The 20,172-nt window shown below is 57.6% G+C and overlaps 1 protein-coding gene across 1 annotated transcript; it reads left to right on the top strand.

Moving 5' to 3' along the window:
* Positions 1-636: 636 nt before the first annotated feature.
* Positions 637-3,411, top strand: OPTC (opticin). The gene is made up of 6 exons (XM_009489320.2): positions 637-858; positions 1,309-1,444; positions 2,418-2,576; positions 2,679-2,881; positions 3,028-3,123; positions 3,241-3,411. The coding sequence occupies exons 1-6, from the start codon at positions 637-639 to the stop codon at positions 3,409-3,411; spliced, it is 987 nt and encodes a 328-aa protein (XP_009487595.2).
* The last annotated feature ends 16,761 nt before the right edge of the window (positions 3,412-20,172 follow it).

Raw genomic sequence — 20,172 nt, forward strand, 5'->3', positions numbered from 1 at the left:
CCCAGCGCTGGCTTGCCCAGGATGCTGGAGGCTGAGAAACAGCATCTCAGGGTTTTGGACCTGGGTGTAGGAGCAAGGGGGACTGAAGCCCACCACCACCTCCTTCTCCTCCTCCTCCCCATCCCTTTGAATCTGATTTTGCCCTTTGCCATCCTGGCCGGCAAAGTGCCAGGACTCCTGGGGTCATTTCTGCTTGGCTACTGGGTTTATTGGGCCAGCGACCAGCTTCACCCACCGCCTTGAGGGGCTGGAGCAGGACCCCGACCCCCTCACCGCCTCCTTGGCACCGGGAAAGCTGGGAAGCGAGGGCAGCCCGGCACGGCTGTGGGGCCTTTTGTGCACAGCCACCCAGCCGAGCGCAAAATGGGCTGAAAAGGGACAGAAGAGGGAAAGAAAAGGGACGGTGTAATGTCCCCTGCGGTGGCTGCAGTCTCCACCACGGCTGCAGAGCGGGGTGGCTGTGGCTGGCGTGCTGGTCCTGCCTTCCCATCCCTCTCTGCTTTCACTGCTTTGCAACCGTTTCAGGGCACCTGGCCCCATCCTGCCCTGCACTGCTGGCCCTGTCAGAGCCCTGTGCCCCCTGGGACCACGGTCCCCAGTGCTGCCCTCGGAGCGGTGACCCCGGCTGGGTGCAGGATGCGGACCCTGACCTGGCTGAGCATCGCCAGCCTGTGTCTGGGGGCAGCTTGGGCTCCTCCCAAGGAGGAGAGGAGGAAGGCAGAGAAGCCAAAAGCTCATCTTGCACTCTACGAAAACCTGGACCTGGACAACTACGACCTGACGTTGGACAGCTATGGTGAGATCCTTGACCTGAGCAACTATGAGGAGCTCTACGACTATGGTGACCTTGCTCCGAAGGTGAGAGGGACGCAGCAGAGCACCCGGCGTGCGGGGCAGGTCTTCCCTGGGTGCATCCCGAGAAAGGGGCTTGGTCCAGGGGATGGATGGGGCACAGCTGGAGAACCAGCCTCTTGCACGAGCCTACAAGCCCTGGTGGCTCTTCCACCTCTCTTGCTGGTGGCAGGAAAGGCTTTACCTGGCCCCGACCTCCGCCAGCTTCCTCGTCCCCTGCCAGTGCCCGGCCAGAGCATTGCTGCGGGAAGCCAGGACATGAGGCTTCCTGCATCCCTCTGGGCAGATACAGGGGGTGTTTCTGAAACCCTGAGCTAGGAGAGCTCTCCAAGGAGGAGCCGGCTTTTCAATAAGACCTATCCAGTGCCCTTGACCCCTTGACCAGTGCCCCTGTGCTGGAGGGAAGCGGGAGGAATTGCTCGGCCAGCCCAGCCCTCACGCCCAGGCTGTTTGCAGGTCGAGGTTGGCACCCTAGCTGCTCGCCCCAAGGACCCCACAGCTCTCCCAAACCTGGGCACCACAGCTGAAACCCTGAAGCTGCAGCCTCCAACCACTGCCGGCCCCGGCCCCCTGCCGCCCGTCCCGCCGCAGGGTGAGCACAGACCCTTGGGTGCAGCCCAAAGGTGCAGCCAGCGGGATTTGGTTCCCATGGGATGCAGCCGCATGTCCCAGGGCTGGCAAGGCAAATCCTTTTGCCCCCAGCAGACAGCAGCAGTTATTTGCTCTTCCCCGGGCTGTTGGGCTGCGCCTTATCACACAGCAGGGCTGCAGCGAGACATTTCTGGGAAACAAGAGCTCCAGCAAAGCAGCAACACTTTAATGAGCAGAGGCATTGCGACAGTCGGACAGAGTAGCAATTAGATTAGTGACAATTAAAATCCTGTAGCGAGGGATAAATATCTTCATTCATTTTCTGTCACTCTGGAATGGGACAAATTAAGTAGGAGGCAAAGGGAAATTGTTGCCTTGCTGCTTTGAACTCCCCCACTAATGGATGCTGAATCTCATGGGCGCGGAGGGAGAGGAGAGGGAGCACGGGCACGGGCAGGGGCACGGCTTTACCCCTCCTGCCGCCTCTGCCCGCCTTGCCGGGACCCTCACGCAGCCGAGACAGATGTTTTGCTCAATGCAAAACTGTTTTCTTTTGTTCTGTTTCCTTCTATGGAAAAACTAAGGGAGCCAAGTGAGCCCTGGGTGTAACGCTGCTATGTATGGCAACCTCGCATCTCCCCCTCTCCGGCGGGAGGTATTTGGCCCTGAGCAGCTTCATTTATTAGCAGCTCTTTTGGCTGGGAGTTTCTGGCCCCTCACTTGATGAGGTGCCCTGAGCCGTTTGGCTGACGAAGGTGCTGGAGTTCCAGGTGCTAAAGACTTCGTGTACCCACCGCGTGGGCAGGGGTGTGCGCGTCCTCCCACCTCCCTGCGTGCTGGGGTGCTTTGGGGGGGTCAGGCAGCCGGGCAGGGGTGTGCGCGTCCTCCCACCTCCCTGCGTGCTGGGGTGCTTTGGGGGGGTCAGGCAGCTGTGCCGTGCCGTGCCGTGCCGAGGGTTGCCTCTGCACCCCCAGGCCTGCCCAGCTGCCTGCTCTGCCTGTGCATCGGCACCTCCGTCTACTGCGACGACGCCGACCTGGAGCACATCCCGCCGCTGCCGCCGGACACCACCTACCTCTACGCCCGCTTCAACCGCATCGGCACGATCCGGGCCAGCGATTTCACGGGGCTGAGTACGTCGAGGCAAGGGAAGGGCCAGGCTCTGCAATGGGGCACGGGGGAAATAAGCGGTTCTGCGTGGGCCCCTGCTCATCTCCTCCCTCCCCTCCCACCAGAGAAGCTCAAGCGAATAGACCTGACCAGCAATTTCATCTCCTGGGCGGACGTGGACGCCTTCCGCCTGCTCCCCAGCCTGCAGGAGCTCATCCTGCCCGAGAACAGGCTGACGGCGCTGCCCGAGCTGCCCCGCAGCATCGTCCGGCTGGATGCCCGTCTCAACAGGATCCCCAGCACCGGCCTCCAGCCTGAAGCTTTCCGGGTGAGTGCTGGGGCTGCCCAGCACACGGTGGATGAATCCAGGCTGGTTTTAGCCCAAACATGCCATGCCGAGGGGTAACAGGGATGGTGCAGAAGGCCGGAGCGGGGCTGGGAGCAGGGAGGTTCATCTCTCCCCTCTTCCTGCAGGACCTGAAGCAGCTGCAGTTTCTCCATCTGTCCGATAACCAGCTGGACCGTATCCCGGTGCCCCTGCCCGAGAGCCTGCGCTCCCTGCACCTCCAGGTGAGATGAGCCTGGACCAAGCTTGTCTGTACCTGAGCCTAGCAGAGCCCACCACCACCACCTCCTCCTCCTCCCCATCCCTTTGAATCTGATTTTGCCCTTTGCCTCCCTGGCCAGAACAACAACATCCAGACCATGCATGAGGACACGTTCTGTGACAGCCAAGACCACAGCCAGATCCGCAGGGCACTGGAGGACGTCCGCCTCGACGGCAACCCCATCAACCTCAGCCTCTTCCCCAATGCCTACTTCTGCCTGCCCCGCCTGCCCACGGGCCACTTCTTCTGAGCCCCACGGCCCCAGCACTGGGAAACAAGGGTGAGCATTCCCAGACCCACCATGCCCCCACCCCAGACCCCCTCGGACCCTGCTGCCCCATGGAAAAGGTGGGGTTAAGGCAGATGCATTTAACCCCAGTGTGAGCTGAGCCTCTGCGTGGGGGTGAACTCAGTTCTGGGGCAAACGGAGCAGGGGGTGGGCAGCTCTAATAAAATGAAGACTTTAAAAATGCATTCAGTGTCTTGTTCTCAACAGCAAGAGCAGCAGAAAGCCCTCGCCCAGCCCAGCCGCTGCTTTGTGAGTGGTGCTGGTTGGCAAAGACGGGAACTTCCTCGTGTCCCACTTCTTCCTCAGTTCCCTCCTGGGGCCTTGGGAAGACCCCTCCGCATCTGCTTTCAGGGTTTCCTGGACAGGGATCGGGAGCTGCGTTGCTCCAGAGAGGCGATGCTTTGGCCACATCAGGTTTGACCTGCGTGATCAGGCTGTCCCCTCAGCCATCCCCAGGTCCATCGGGTGGGTCCGTGGGGCTCCGGAGGAGTGTTGCACACCCAGATGTGAGCTGGGGCCACAGCTGGGCTTTCCCCATGGGCTCCAAAAGAGGATGCGATAGGAAACCTCAGCACAGAGCAACTGGACTCCTCCATCACTTCACCCCAGACCCTGTGGCCCCTGCTCTGCAGGGACCCTCACCCCTGCAGGCACTGGGAGCTCTCCCAGTGCCAAGCGGGGTCTCCAGCATGAGCTGTGCCCAGAGGGAGGGTGTCCCTGGCTTTGGATCTGCTTCAGCTGCAGAGAACGGCTGGAGTGGGGCTGGAGCTTGCGAGCCAAACGGCCCCAGGTCCAGCAGGAAAGAATCACTCAGAGGTAGTTAAAATATCTTGTATCATCCCAGCTTTCAACACCCGAAAAGAGCTGCCCAGTGGTGAGATATTTTCAATGTAATGTATTCATCCTCTATATTTTTATACACATGTAACAAACACGCATACCGTGAGAGGGATGACACATCCCTGGAGAATCCAAAATCCTGATCTGAAACCACTGAGCTCAGCCCACATCCTCCAGGCCCGGGGAGGCAAACTAAGGCGGCTGGAGAAAAACCTCACAAGAAAATCCAGCTTCTCATCTATGGGCATGCTGTAAATGCCACCGGGCGCTTGTGCCTGCAAGCCTGCCTCGTTGGCACGGCATGGGCACCAGCGTGCCTGCAGCCGGGGGCACGGAGCATGTGTGTGTGCACCACTTCCCTCCCCTTGCCTCTCTTTTCCATGCAAAACCCAACTCGGACATGGATTACGTTGATCCAAAAGCCATAGCTCTTTGTAAGTGGGAATTCAGAGCCATTCCAGCCTTTCCTTTCAGGCTAGATCTAAAATGCCAGGATTTATTACCAGTGTTGTTGTGTCATCCTTGAAACAGCCGCATCCATCTCGCCCCTGTCTATCCCCCCATCTCTCCGCCTTCCCCATCCATCCTTCTGACACCTTCGCACCACCCTTTACCCCCGGTGATCTCATCTGCTCCTATGGGATGAACTATTGCTGCGAGCCAGGCTCGGCTCCAGCGGGATGGAGTTGGCCAACTTTTCCCAACAGCAAGCCCTGGTCCTTCGCATTTGTCCCACTAGATGGCAAGGCAGAGTGTTTGGAAATGCCTGACCTTAACTTCGGACTGCAAACTCACTCTGCTGTTTACCTCCCTTCTGGGGTGGTTTTATCATCTCACGGGCATTCCCACGCAGCTGGGGAATAGCCCAGGTGCTCGGTGTTTGCAGAGGAAGGATTAAAAGGAGCTGCAGAGAGGAGAGAAGGGCTTGCTTTGTGGGGGAGGAGAGCAAGGTAGGTGGAGGGATGTCTGTGGGGGAGATGGGGCTGCTAGCTTTGCAGAAACCAAACTTTTTTTTTTTTTAAGAGCAATGGGTTGGCTCTGGGAGGGTCTTTGCTGGGGGAGAGCTGAGATTCAGCAGTGCTGCCTTGTCTTGTGTGGCTCTTGGGCCCCCTTGCACCCCTGGGGAGGAGGGAACAGGCTGGGGCAGCAGGTCCTCATCTTCCCCAAAGCCCCAGAGGGGGCTGGGCTGGGGCTGTCTTTGGGAGGGGGCTGCTGGAGGCTCAGCGCTGCCCTTCTGCTGGTGCAGTTGTTAACTGTGAGCTCGTGTCCTTGCTGCTGCCAAGCAAGGGAAAGAAACCAGTGCCTGTCTTTGCAGCATTGTGTAGGGAACAGCAACCCCCTTCTGCCACTGGCCCCCCAGCCCTTACCCACCCTGCTGAAGTGCCTCGTCCCTTCCATGGGGATCGGCTGCCCCCAGGCTCTTCCCGAGCACCCCGGACTGGCTGGATCGATCCTGCCCTGGAGCCAGAGCGGGGGCACAGAGCCTTCCCCGGGGCTGGAGGTGGCAGTGGGCGTTAGAGGGGCTCTGCTGAGCCCTCCTGCCAGCAGACAGCCCTGCTCCAGCTCAGCCTGCCATGGTAGCATGTCTGAGAGCCAGCCGTCCCCTCTGTCACCCTTGCTGCCCACTGCCCTGTGTCCCTTACGCTGTGGCCGGGCAGCTGGGAGTCCCGGCTGCTCTCCATCCCCTGGTGTCTGCAGCTCTGCCCAGCTGATGCCTCTGCTTGCGCAGCTCCCCAGGGGCAGGGTCATGGTCACAGTCACCACCTGCCCTTGGGACCTGCCTGCATTTTAAGCCATTTCTGTGGCAGAGGCTTTATAGGGTTGCGCAGCCTGTCCCATGCATATATGCATGTAAGGGACTGTGCACGTCTGCTGAGATACACGTGCTGCTTCTGCCAGCCTGCTGCGGGCACTGCCTGAGCCCAGCTAACGGGGCCAGCAGACAGAGCAGCAGACCTGCTGCAGGCACACAGGGCCAGGCGGCAGCAGGGGAGGGAGCGGAGCAGCCGGAGAGAGGAATTAGCGCAGGGCCCGTGTTAGGAGCCCGTGAGCTGGAGCTGTGCAAAGGCAAAGTGTTGCTCTGATCTCAGGAGCGTTTGCTGAGTAACAGCAGGAGCTGTGGGGCTTCAAAGTAGTCTGGGATGGGAAATGGTGGCAGCCCCATTGCTGGAGACAGTCAAATGATGCAGAATGGGGAGAGCACCGGGAGCAGTCCCGGTCGGAGGGGATGGATGAGACAAGCAGATGCTCCCAGACTGTTTTGTACGTGCAAGGAGCTGTGTCCCCCTCGGTGCAGGGTGTTCAGGGATGGACAGGGAGGAGCAGACTAACTCTGGGCACTAACCTCCCTTCCCTCATCCCCTCTGGCTGGATCCGTGGCTGCCCTCTCTCCAGGCACACGGCAGGCTCTGCAGCAGCCAAGCAGAGGGCTCGTGTCCTCCCTGTCCCCCTCGTTCCCCTCTGTCCCTCCTCCCTCACCCAGAGCGCATCTCTGTGTGTAATTCATGCAGCTCTCCTCCCTCTGTCTCTCTGCCGCTCAAGGTCACCTTCCTTGCCTGGGCTGGATTTTCACATATTGATTGCTTGGCTCTAACAGCCAACGTCTCGGTGAGCTCCCGATCTCACGCCAGCTCAGCATCTTGCCACTCTCTGGGAGAAGCATCTCCATATGGGCCCCCCTCCTCCTGCATCCTGCCCTCCCCCTCCACGCTCTGCTCCCAGCCCGGACGTGCATCATTAACCGGCACCAAAACAGAGATGGGGAAGTCTTTGAGCCCTGGAGAGCAGCCTCCTCCCTCCTCTGCCTCTCTGTCTCCTGGGGAGCGTGACATGAGCACGCTCCTTCCCCTGGGTTGATTTAGGAGGAGCTGGGACAGAGTGCGGCATCCTTGGAGGGACTTGGCGTGCTGCAACGCCTGTCTGTGAGCTGCCTCCATCCTCTTCTGCTCCGGCTTCCTCCCACGGGTCCTCGTCCCCCAGAGTGAAAGCAGCTCCTCTCCCATCACCATCCCATCCCTTTTCCTGCTCCCCGCTCCTCACCCAGGTTTCTCCTCTGCTGTCCTCCCACCAGCATGACCAGCAGCTCCCTGTGCCATGCTGAGCCCCGTCCCTTGGCCCCCACCTTGGGACCGAGCCATCCTTTTCCAGCTTCTCGGCCAGCGCAGCACAGGCAGCTTACTGCAGGGGTGGTGGGGCCAGGTCAGCAGCAGAGCAGTGGTGGCTGGGGTTAGGGACCCAAAACAGGAATCAGACCTGCAGGAGGAGAAGGATGGAGGCTCTTAGCCCTCCTGGGACCCAGGCAAGCTGGGAAGAGGCCACAGAGATAACACAGGACTCTGTGTCCAGGACAGTGGCCGTGTCTGTGCCAGCCCTGTCCCCCAACACATGCCCAGAGCAGACAACCAGTGGATTTATTGGCCAAATGCAAAATCAATGGCAGGATGGAAAAAGGCCACTGAACTGTGGATGCTGACAAGCTCCTGGCCTCCTCTGGGCTAGAAATCACCCTTAAACGCTGCTGGGGAGGAAGTGCTGTGGCCCAGCTTGCTCAGCGAGTGAGGCACAGATGATAACAGCTTTATTTATAGCACTTAACTGGCTGTTGGCTCAAGGCACCGATTTGTGCTTAGTGTGCGATCGTTTAGGGCGGCTGTTTGTGCAGCTCATGGCTGGAACGCTCGCGCAGCCCCCCCAAAGTCATCGTCGAGCTCCCACCGCCCGGCATCGGGGCAGGACTTTGCTGGGGTTTGATGCGTCCCACTCCCTGTCCCCAGCCCAGGCAACTGGCCAGGGACTTGGCCACCCCAGACTGACCAGAAACTCATTTTCTTGCCTATATTTATACAGCATCTCATCTGGAGAAATCCTGGTCAGTGCCTTAGTGTCCGAGAGGTTGCACATCCCTAACACTAATGGAGTAATTAATAGCGGCTACCCGGGGAGAGTTGTGTCACTGCTCAGTTTCCAGATCTGTCCTTTTTTCCTGAAGGATCCCAGTACTGGGATTCATTAGATGGGAGCTGTAAGGGCTTGGAGATGAAAGCGCCGCTCATGAATTATCACCGGGGTGCAGACAGCTGCCCGGGCCCCTTCAGGGAAACTAAACAATGGAAATAGAGAGGGGGGGAGGAAAAAAACTGCTTGGGCTTTTCCTCTCCCCATTTTCCACTTCACCACTAGAAAAAGGAGGAGGAAAAACACAGCAAAAGGAAGAGAAAGAAGAAAACACATTCTTTCCCTCTTCACATCCCCCTCCCCCTAAATTGTGAATGTTTAACATAAAAATAAGCTGTAGGAAATCAGCCTGCAGCAACCCTCCCTGCAGCACACATGGGTCTCCTAAGGGCTGGGGGTGCCTGCAGCACCCCGGGGCTTTCCCGGCTCTCCCCTTCCACGCTGCTCCGGAGCAAGTGGGACTCCTTGCCATGAGCTGCTCCAGGATGGGAGATGCGACCAAGACGCAGCTATTATTAGCAACGTCGCGTTAGGTCTTGTCAACAGGAGCCCTGACGCCTGGGAAAGGCTCTGCGACGGGAGGCACGTGTCCTGCGGGAGGGTGGCCCCCCCGCCTTAACCCAATTCCTGTGGAGGGAAGAGCTCGGAGGGGTCTGGGTTTGGGGGAGGCTGGGGGCGATGGAGCTGAGGGGGGGTCTCTGCTGGAAGCGCCGCACCCAGGGAGATGCGGCTGGTCTGGAGGATGCTTGAGCCTTTGGTGTGTGGGTTGATGTTCCTGTTGCAGCCGGGAGTGACGGTGTCACCTCCTTGGGGGTGGGGGGGTGAAAGCTGCTTGGTGTCTCCCCAAAACAGGGGCATTCCCACCCTGGTGCTGCTCCCAGCCTAGGGGCACCTGGATCCTCCCCCCGGCGCAGTCCTGGCCTGTTGCTGCAGAGGGAAGAGCTTCTCCAGCATTTCCAAGGTGACTCTGTTCCTGCACCGTCTCCCGTCCGCCGGCTGAGCGTGCCAAACTGTCTGACCGGGGAGAAACGATGAAATGGAGAAAAATGCCAATAAGTATGGCTCTTCCGTGTTGCCAGCCAGGCTTTTCCAGGGCTGCTGGGACAAGGACCAGCATCCTGCTGGGCATGCCGGTCTCCCCCACTGGGGATTCGTTCCCCAGCTCAGGGCTTCCCCACTCCTGGATTTAGTTTGGTTTTTTTTTTTTAAGTTGACCTGAAGCCAGACTCTTTCAAGCATGATTTGGGTGGCCACATGTTGGTTTAGGGGTGATGCACCCCTAAGGAAGAGCTTGGCGTGGCAGCAGCCAGCGTGTTGGTGTGCCATGGACCCCGGGCGGGAGGAGGAGAGCCGAGCTTGGCATGCCTGATTGATCGCCGTCTTTTAAAATAACCAGCCAGAGCCTGGATCTTCCGTTTCTGTAGGATGTGGAAAACCTGGAGAGGGGGAAGAGAGAAACAGCTTTGAGAGAGCGAGTGCAAGTATTGCTAATTTATGATCAGAGAAATATATGTTTGAGTTTGAAGATTACATGGAAAGGACCTGGTGTTCAGCTGATGATAAATCTGTTTTATCGGGGGGTTGTGAAAAGGCTTCCCCACAGGGCAAATTGTGGGAACACAGAACATAATTACCCTAAATTCCAATTTGAGTAATTATTTCTACCTACCTGTCACTCCCCTGGTGCTTTCAGCTGGATGGAGAGCTTTTGCTTTCCCCTGCCTCTCTGCTTAAGAGCCAAAGCCATTGTGCAGCACTGCTGGGCTCTCTGAAGAGCTGGGCCAGCCCTGCCCATGGGAAGACACTCGCCTGCAAGGCTTTGGGGCTCGCTGCTGTCCCACCCCACCCCAAGAACTGCCCTTTCACTGCCTTTTTTCACGGCTGCTGAGTAGGGGCTGTCAGATGTTGCTTTCTGCAACTGCGTTGGCACCCAGGCAGGGAGGAGGCAGGCGGACCAGGGTGGGGGGGGATTTGGGTGGCTGCTTCCCGCGATGTCCTTGCCCCTGCAGGGAGGGCAGCACCCTCTTGGGTAGCGAGTACCCATGGGGAGAGCCCACGCACAGGGCCACGACATTGACATTTTTCCCCCCTGTGTCCATCTCTGGGATGGGTGACACGTGGCAGAGGTGGCCGGGGGCTGGAGGGACGTTGGCTGTGGGGGATGCCCGTCCCCGTCCCCGCTCTCCCCGTCCCCTCCAGGCTCTGCACCGTGGCAGTGAGGTAATCGAGGGTTTTACTGCAGTGGGCCGTGGATAGCTTTTCTAAGCATCGTCTCCTAATGCTTCCCCGAAGAGCCAGGCAGGCTACTGGGCGCATTAGGAATCGATGCACATCGCCAATGGATTGCATGCACTCCCTGCTCCACCTCTCCGTGCTCTCTGGCTGTCTCGGTGCTTGCCCCCTCCCCAGCGTGGCCAGGGCTGCCCCATGCCAGCTCTGCCCTCCCAGTGTCACCCAGGTGATGGGGGACAGCAGGGACTGTTCCCCCCCAGTGCAGGGCTGCAGCAGGCAGCTCCGTCCGCACCCTGGTCCCTCAGGATGGACCAGCAGCTCCAGGTGAAGCTGCCGGGCTGCACCCCTGTGCCTTCCCCCAGGGACTTGCAGCAGATGGGTGGGGTGGGTGACAAGAGTCTGTACAGGCCAGCCAAGTGGAGAGGGGAAAAAAATGACCCTGGTGAGAGCAGGGATGGGCTCTGCACCTCAAGTGGCTCCCTGGGAGATGCCAGACAGTCCCTCCCGTGAGGGCCAGGAACCCACTGCCTCCCAGAGCCTCCCTCTGCAGATGGGCAAGTGATGGCAGTGATGGCACCGAGAGTTCAACCGCAGCAGGTAGAAGCATTTGCAAAAGCAATTGCTCTGCCCGCAACGGTGTGGAGCAGCCTTGGGGCTCATAGCGGGGGCAGTGCAGGGGTGGGCTTTTCTCTTGTGGGACTTTCCTCCAGCTCCATCAACAGTTTATTCCAACTTACCCCCTCATTAGTGAAAGGAGAATCGGATCCAAAAAGGGCTCTGAAACGTGCTGGTCATGCACCCAAACCTGTGGCTGCCGGCCCTGGTCGCTCTCACCCCCAGCTCTGAGCACTCATGGCAAAGAGGGGATGAGACCTCCATAGGTGAGGGAAACTGAGGCACAGAGTGAAAGGGGCATTTCCCAAGGACTCAGTGAGCCGTGGGAGAGGACATCGATCCCTTGCACACCTCTGTGGCCTCAGTTTCCCCCAAACTGGGAAATCACCCACATTGAACTGTGGTTCTGCGCAGGGATGGAGAGCCCTGCACGGGGGTTGGGGGCTGCTGGGTCCTCCAGGGCAGGAGGGGAGCAGTGGGGGCTGTGGAGCAGGGATGGGGGTCACCTAGGTCAGGGTCCCACTCAGCATCTTTTGTCTGCTCAAATGCAAATTATTCCATCTCCCTGCAAACCTCCTGCCTGGATCCAGACTGCCCTGGGACTGCTGAAGAGACAGAGGACACGCGTGCTGGTGGCTGGGGACAGAGGGACTCCTCAGATGGACGGACAGGGCTGCAGTGGGGCATCTCTTAGGTAAGTGGGCGGAGAAGGAGAAGCAGAGGCACCTGCTGGTCTCCAGCAGGACATGAGGTGGCTTTGCCAAGAGGCTAATTTGGCTGGGAGCATCCCCTGGGCAGCGAAGCTGAGTTTGCCGTTCCCCGGCCGGCTGCTCTGCATGCTGCTGCCGGCACCGCGCGCGGCGATGCCCGGACCTGGCGGGTGCTCACGTGGCTCCGCTGATAAAACTTGCATGAGGACATGCGCAAAAAATCAATGGTTGTGCTTATGAATTAATGATCGCTGGAGCTGACTGATGCGGCCTGCGCCGTGCATGCTGTATTGCTAATGAACACCAGCAGTGGGAGCGCGGGAAGGGCCGGCGACGTACTGCTGCAGCACCTTCTGCATCTCTGTTTATTCATGTTTTAAATATATTTGATTTTGCATTTGCTCCCAGGGCCACTTTAAGCAGGTGATTTCCATGAAAGGGACCTGGCGGGTGCATGCAACGGGGAGGGGGCTGCTGCTTTTTGAAGTGGGGGGGACATTGGGAAGGGCCGATGGCTCTCAGCTCCGTGCTGGGAGGGGCTGAATTGGAGGCAGGCTCTATAAATATGTATGTGGGTAATTCTAATCGAACACCACAGCTCTCGGTGCTGGCATGTGTCACTCCCGTGACATTATCTCTGCAATTAGAGCTTTTTTCCCACAATTGCATAAGAACCTCTCGGTGACTCACCGGGTTTGGGGGGGGAGAGGCGAACGGCAGCTCGGAGGCGGCCGGCTGTGCCTGCGCGTGTGTGAGGTGTGAAAATCAGCCGCTCAGGTGCTCTGCAGCTTGCAACTTGCTCCCGAGCAAACCTCGATCCCAGTCACTCGCAACTCCACTGCCCTCTCCGACGTCACCACCAGCACCCTGGTTTGGGGACATTTGGCTGTCCCCCTGCCAGCGAGCTCCCCGTCCACCCAGCACTGCCTTCTGCCAGGGGTTTATTTCTGTCCTTAGTGTAGTCTGTTTGCACGGGGCTGACCCTTTGGTGCCAATAATAGCATGTTTCGGATCCCCGATTAAAACCGCTGCAGTGTCAGAATCAATAAGCGTTGGCGGCCAAGACCATAATAAGTATAATAATCCCCATTAGGGTAACGAAGAGGGGAGGGAGTGCAGGGCTGCTGATATGGTAATGCCACAAATCTGCTTCGATCAGCTGGAGCCGCAGCATCCTCCCCGCGTGGGGCAGGGACCCCGGCTCTCGCGCCGTTTGCCATCCCCGGCATCGGCAGAGCCCCCGCTTCTGGCTGCCGTAACACCTTGTGTGCCCCAGCTTGGAAACTTGGCTGTGCAAGGTTAATTATTGGGTCTTTGGAAATGTGTGTGACCAGCGTGGGAGAGGGGCCAGGGCTCAGTGAAGCCAGGGGAATTGCTTATCCTCCCCCAAAGCTTAAAGAAAATTTAAAGACTGAGATTATCGAGCAGGGGAAATTCCTGCTCCGACCCATCCTGCCAATTTGTCTTGCAGAGATCGAGTGTGGCGAGGGCTGGGAGGAAGGGGAACGCTAGCGGCATTAAAGTAGCTGCCTAGGAAAAAAATAAAAATCAAAAAGTAATTGTGGCCCCATTGATCCGTGGCTCTGCCGCTGTGGCTCTCTGCTGCGCTTTGATCAGCTTTCACAGTCGCAGATGAGAGAGTCCCAGCAGCTGGGGGTATTAAATGATGCCAAACACTTTTCAGGTGAAAACTATAGAATTCTTCCTTGGATAAACCCAAAATAGAGTAGCAGCTGCAGGGGTGGGGGAGTGGAGCAGCCACGGGGCTGGGCACGCTCTTCACAGGAGAGATGCCACTGCCTCTCTGCTGGGACTTCCCTGAGAAGCCGGAGCGATGCTCCCTGCCCACGGCAGCTGCTTGGTCCCCTCTGACTGCAAAAAACATCTCCAACACCCAAAAAGCTGACGGCCAAGCCCTGTTGCAAGTCCATGGCCGTGCTGCCAGCGATGGGGCACGGTGTGATGGTACTTAGGGGGCTGTGCAGGTTTTGGGGGCGATATCTAACCATGTGCCATGGGAATGAGACCAGTCCCAGGCAGAATTGGTTGGTAATTTTTAGACAAATTGGTTTTGCTCGAAAAATGGAGGTTTGTTGAAACCCGGCGTGTTTATAGAAAAACATCGGTTTCAACAGATTTCTGTTTCAACATGTTTTTTAGAAGAAAAAGGAAAGCTTTCCAAATTGTCAAAAGACCCCAGTTGAACACTTTCTCGGCAGAGCATAATCCATTTCTCGGCTCCAAATTACTTTTCATTTTGCAATGTAAGTAAATGTATTGCAAAATCCCCTTTTGAAAGGGGGCTGAAATGGTTGGGGAGGACCTCAGAGACAGACTGGGATTAACTTGTTCCAGCCTGGGGTCTGGATTTTCAAACAATGTCCTTTTTCCTTTCTTTTCGATGATGGTTTTTCATCCTGCTGCAGGATGGTTAATACCAGCAATTCCTTCCTGGTGTGGAAATTGCTTCATCTACAGGCACCAAGTATTAAAGGCTGGCAGGGGACCCTACATGGGGGCAAATAGCTCTCTTTTGTGCTGTTTTTCTCTGATTTACCCTACTTCTGCAGCATTTTTAGTGGCCTCAGTCAAGAGAGGATGCTGGTGGATGGTCTGGTCCACTGCAGGCATTTCTCCCATACCAATGGGTGATGCTTTGTGGCCAGACCTCTGGAAGATCTTGTTGTCGCACTGATCCAGCAATATTTCCCTTCGATGGGGTATGGGATGACATCTCGGATAGGGACCACCTCCATCCATATGAGTCTGCATCTTATCTGAGCTGTTGCAATTGCAGGTTGGAAATGCAGCCTCCGGTGCAGGGAGCCCAGAGCGCGCCAAGAGCACCAGCATCCATGCGGTGATTTTCCTTGGGAGCATTGCTGGAGCCGAGAGCAATGCTGAAGGGGAGTTGGGAGGCCTCATCAGCATGCACAATAGACTAAAACATGCAAATGTGCAATTTATTCTGTTTATTAAACTGGAATCTCCATAGATTTTACACTCTTCTCCACCGCCTAAGTATTAATCAAAGTAATAACTTAATTCCAGATTTTAGTTTTCCAGAAAGGAGAGGGGAGCCCAGCCTGTGGGCTGCACCCGGCTGAGAGGGATGCTGGGGCAGAGCGTGGGCTCCCTAAATTTGCAGTGGGATGCAGCCAGAGCCACAGGGATGCAGAAGGATGCGGAGAAATCTCTGGTTTGGTTCTGGACCCAAAGAACTCTTCCAAAGAGTTCTGCCCAGGGAAGTGGTTGAGTCACCATCCCTGGAGGTTTTTAAAAAGACGTGTAGATGTGGCACTTAGGGACGTGGTTTAGTGGTGGACTCGGCAGTGTTAGGTTTACGGTTGGACTCAATGATCTTAAAGGTCTTTTCCAACCTAAATGATTCTATGATTCTAAAGCGGCCGCCTCCTCCCCTGCACAAGCTTTTTCCAGGCACAAGAGGGGTTTGGGTTTGGGAAGATGGAGTGGAGCTGGGCCTGGGAACCCCCAAACAGTGTCGGGTTCCCGCTGGCAGTTGCATTAACAGCTCAACTTGACTTAACGAAATGGTGGCTGTGCTGGTGAGCAGCCAAAATCTGACCTGCTTTTCTCTTTATTATATCTGCTTGCAGATCTCATGCAACTCTTTAATCAAATGTTTCAATGCCTCCATAGAGCTGGAAAGGATTTGGACAATGTGGCTGGGTTGTTTGCAAACTTCTTCAGGCTCCAAGTGCATTCCCAGCTTTCCTTTTTTCAAGAAAGAAGGGAATCGAAGCCGGTGGCCAGGCTCAGAGGTGTTTGGGCTGGGTCCTGGCTGGAGCGGCGCAGGGATTTACAGCAAAGCCCGGGGAAGGGGGCATCACCTCCTTGCCAAGCCTGGTGGCACTCAGAGCCTGCAAGGGTGTGGGGACAGGGCTGGGTCCTTCGTAGCTGACTTAGGGTTGGGTTTTGGCATCCACATGGACTTTGGTGGCTTTGGGTCTGATGCCTCCCCTGCAATCGAATAGAAACTTGAAATTATAACAAGCCCATAAATGCATCTGGTAGAGATCCTGTGATGGGTTGGCAGTGGGATATCCAGTTCCCAGCTGGGGAAGGTTTGAGGAGGGTGGAGGGATGCAGGGAAGAGCCAGGAGTTATTTCAGCTCCCTGTGCCACCCCCTTCCTCCTGCTCCTCCAACTCGAGTGCTAAAAAATGCTTTATGGGGAGCTGTGCCAGCAATGCTCGGAGCACGCAGCACGAGAGCGGAGCAGATCGTCGCCCTGCCCTGCGCAGGGAAATCCCTTTGATGCGAGAGTGGCTGCAGGGGGAAGGGAGAGGAGTGGGCACAAACGCATCCTGCTCGGAGCGATGGGCTGGTTCATTGAGCAGAGCCCTGGCAGGCACCGCCACGTCCTTCTGCCGCTTTTCAGTGATAGCTGTCGGATTTGGTAATTGCAGCAGGCTGGCTTTCCGCCTCCTTGCTGGAAAAGTGCTGTCTTGCTCTGTGCACCCGCAGCAAGATGGGTCTCCTACAGCCGGTGCCGGCTGGGGGAGGAGGCTTGATGCGTCCCTACCCTCAGGGGCATGGAGGGGAGTCTGGTGCTGGAGGATAAACCCTGGAGCGGGGCAAAGATGCTTGGTGCTTGGGAGCGCAGCTGGAAGAAGGGGCAGAGCCTGTTATAGACAAAACCCAGGGATGTGCTCCCTATTTTCCCCTTCCTCCTGCCTTTGCAGAGCGAGAGGAAAGCGCTGGCAGCCTGACAAGGCTCCAGTGGCCTCTGGTAGTTGCTGGGGCATTTTCCGGTGGCTGGGAGGGTCTGAGCAGCGATGCTGAGACTGTTCAGCGTTGTCATCCGTGACGCGGACGTGTCACCGTCCCCCGGGGTCCCCGTATAACAGCTTGTGCCAGCTCCTGCCGTCGCGACAGTCTCCGTCTCCACAAGCGCAGGCACCTGGGGCAGGAGCGTCTGTGCCTGCGGTGGGAAGCTGGCCACGAACCCTGGCTGCCCTGGGAAGGGCTGCGGTTGTGTCCGGGGGGTGGAAATCCCTGCCTGGTCCCAAAGGGCTTAGGGGAGGTGGGGGAGGACACGCTGGCTCTGCCTTCCCCCGTAGACACCCCCCTGTCAGCATGAAATTAGACGCTGACAGCACAGGAATTCGGTGCTGATGCAAAGCTTGCCTCTCCCTGGGTGTCGCCAGGGCTGCCTGCAGACGGACAGCCCTGCCTGCAGCCCTGGGATGGAGGCAGGGGAGGAATCTGGGGGAGCAGAAAGACCAGCGCCCGTCACCTTTCCCAAACCATCCCGGGAAATCCGGGGGAAGAAACACGGAGCCAGGGTTAAAACCCTGGCCCGGGTCTCAGCAGTTGGAGCATCTGCTCCAGCTCTGACACAGCACATCTGCTACCTGGGGCAAATCCCATCCCTGCCCTGAGCCCTCCCGTCACGCTCGCACACGTGTGTGCCCATGTGTGAGCAAACACCCAGGGACACCCCCAGTTGCCTCCTGGTGCTTTTGTGCGGGACCCGCTCTCCAGGGACTCTCCAGGGACTCTCCAGAGCACCCCAGGTGCCAGCCCCAGCCCCAAACGTGGGCGCAGGTTTTTGCTGGGGAGGGCGATGGTTCTGCCACGGCCGGTGGGATGCTGCTCCCCTCTGCGGAGGTTCTGTCCCCCTCTCCTGTGTGCCCCCCAAACCTGCCGAGCTGAAACCCCACCACATCTTGGTCCGCATTGTTTCTCGAGCCCGGTTTGTTGCCGGGGGTTTCCCCAGAGACCTCGCTTCTGCCTTTCCCCGGCAGCATCCCTGCAAAACCACTTTCCTAAGAACTCTGGAATAAAAAAAGAAAGAAGAAACAGCCCCCTTGTTCTGCTGCGATGAACTGGCTCTTTTTCCAGTCACAAGGGTGAGCTGAAGCAAAACTTTCCATACTGAGCAGGAACAGAAAGAGAGAGGGAGAAGTAATGAACCCGCCTTTAAAAAAAAAAAAAAAAAACACAACAAAAAACCCAACAAAACACAAAAGCCAGCAAACCCAAGCGCTGTCTTTCCCCCATCTCCCTCCTTTTTGAAACAAGCCAGCAAGTTTGCAGAAGTGCATTTTAAGCAGGAGCAGATGCCGGCGTTCCTCGAGCCGGGAGGGGCGAGCCGAGCCCAGGAGGGACGCGGAGATAGAAAACAGATTGCAGCAAATATTTGTGTATTTAATTGCTGTGCGGGATGGTGGTGCGAGGGGTGCTGGGAGCCAGCTCTCATGCGTTTGGCGCCTCAAAATACGGGTGTTTAAGGGGTTTTATTGCCTCGGTGTGTGAGAGTTGCCTGGCTGGTTTGCTTCAGGGGCCAGGGAGGCGGAAATGTGCTTTAAAAACTGAAGGTCCCCGTGAAGCCTCAGAACGCTGGGAGCTGGGGCTGTGGTGAAACGCTGACCGGGAGAGATGGGTATCAGGTGCTGCCTTTTGGGCTGGGAAAGCGGCTGAGAGTTGCCCACAGAGCTGTGGTCTGGAGCTTTGCAGAGGGAGGGGGAGATGTTTAGGTCCAGGGTTTTTTGGGTCCCGTTCACCCTGCAGCATCCTTTGCTCGACCGGAGGCAAGCGTGCACCGAGGGGTGCCCGGGAGGGATCCGGTCCCCGTGGGAGGCCGGGCAGCGATCTCTGCTGCCTGGAAAGCAGTGGTCCTGGTTATTGGCAGTGCTGTTTCTTGCCTCGCTGTAGGAACCAGACACCCCGACGAGTCAAGGTGCACCCAGGGTAAAGCTCTGGGTGCACATGGGGACGGCGGGCCCCATCTCACAGCACTGGCGTCCACGCACCATCGAAGCAAAGAGACGCTCTCCCAGGGAAGGGCTTCTCCGGAGCACCCTGCAGAGCTCTGAAGAGCTCTCGGTGTCCCAACCCTAGGGTTTTTTAGGATTTATCCTTGATCTGTGAATTCGCTGGTTGTCTGGTGCTGATGTGCCCATTAACAGCATCCAAGAGAAAAGCAAAGAAGTCAAATTGAGGCCACCTCGGTTAACATAAAACCAGCTCCAACAGCCCCACGCCGGCATCCGCCCGTCGCTGCCACTGCTCTCTAGATACCTCCGGGGTCCTCAGCCTGGAGAAACGCCAGCCTGGCCCCTAGAAACTCAGTAAGTCCGAGCAAGGGAAAAGGGGTCAGAAGGAAAATTGGGCCGTACAAGTAGTGCCGGTGTCCTGGCGTGCCGGGATAGCAGTGGAGAGGCTGGCAGAGCAGCGGGCTGTCTGGATCTGCCTGGTTTTCTCCAGGGTCAGTTGGCTTTTGCAACGAACCTGTTCTTCCCAAAATCTCGGCTATAGGTTCCTCCCATTAGCAATGCCCTCCGTCCTGCTTCTGCTAAATGATTCATCCCGAACACTCTCGTTATTGCTCCCATTAGTCACGCTGACATAAATTCTTCTTTGACAAAACGCTATATGTTTCTCATCAACTCCACAAGGCTCTGATGACTCGTGTCCTTAAAATCCCATCCAAATGATGTGACTTTTCCGCACTCCCCTCTCCCAGTAAATTGAAAATGATGCACCTGCTTTTGCTTTTTAGCCCATGAAGGGGAAAATAAATGAACAGGGTAAGAGCAGCCGTGCCTCTCCCGGCTTGTCCCTAAGGGCTGCAGGAGCTGGGTGACCCTGCCTGCACGCTCAGCGGAGGCAGCGGGGCTGGATCCCAGCCTCCCAGTGCTGAATCCTTCGGGATGGCTTCAGGAAACAGCACATGGCGTGACGAGATAGGCTGGCTCGAGATGCTCGTTTCCAAAGGTTACCCAAAACCCCTGTCCTGGAGGAAACCATCTCCTTTGCAAGTTCGTATCTGGCTGCATCGCTCCTTGCCCTCTGCAAGAGATGGGCTGGGGGTGCAAGCGGCAGCGAGCCGGGCTCCGCCACCCCATCCCGTTCTCCAGCTGGGGTTTGGTCCCGCTGCATCCAGGGGAGGCTTTGCCCGAGGCTGTGGAGGGATCTCGCCGGGGCCAGCCTTGCACGTTAACGCCGGCTGGCTCCCCGGCTCAGCCGGAGCGGTGGGCACGCAGCCACCCTCCTCCAGCCTCCTGGAGCAGGTCCCAGCCCTGCAGCGCGGGCAGCGCTGGGGACAACAGCGACAGCCTTAAAAGGGGTGACAAGAGCAGCAACCCGGCTCTCGTGTGACCGGCTCGGGCTCAGGAGGAGCACCACGCCGGGAGGAGAGGCAGGGACACTCCGACAGTGACAACTCCCCAAGAATTTCCTCCTTTCAGCATCTCTTTCGTAGTGTCGGCATCTCATGCAGGCTTGGGGGCATCTCCCAAGTGGGGTGACGTGACCTGTGCGGAGCGGGGACGGTGCTGCTCTGGTTGGGCTGTCCCCGGCCACCGCAGCTCCACCATCGCTCTCAGAGCAGGGAAATGTCCTGG

The sequence above is a fragment of the Pelecanus crispus genome, chromosome 17, assembly GCF_030463565.1.
Source record: "Pelecanus crispus isolate bPelCri1 chromosome 17, bPelCri1.pri, whole genome shotgun sequence".
Lineage (NCBI taxonomy): Eukaryota > Metazoa > Chordata > Aves > Pelecaniformes > Pelecanidae > Pelecanus > Pelecanus crispus.

Excerpts from the sequence above, each read along its gene's own strand:
- OPTC (XM_009489320.2), top strand. The coding sequence starts at position 637 with ATGCGGACCCTGACCTGGCTGAGCATCGCCAGCCTGTGTCTGGGGGCA. Across the intron at positions 1,445-2,417 it reads GCCGCCCGTCCCGCCGCAGG|GCCTGCCCAGCTGCCTGCTC; the intron begins GTGAGCACAGAC and ends CTGCACCCCCAG. Across the intron at positions 3,124-3,240 it reads TGCGCTCCCTGCACCTCCAG|AACAACAACATCCAGACCAT; the intron begins GTGAGATGAGCC and ends CTCCCTGGCCAG.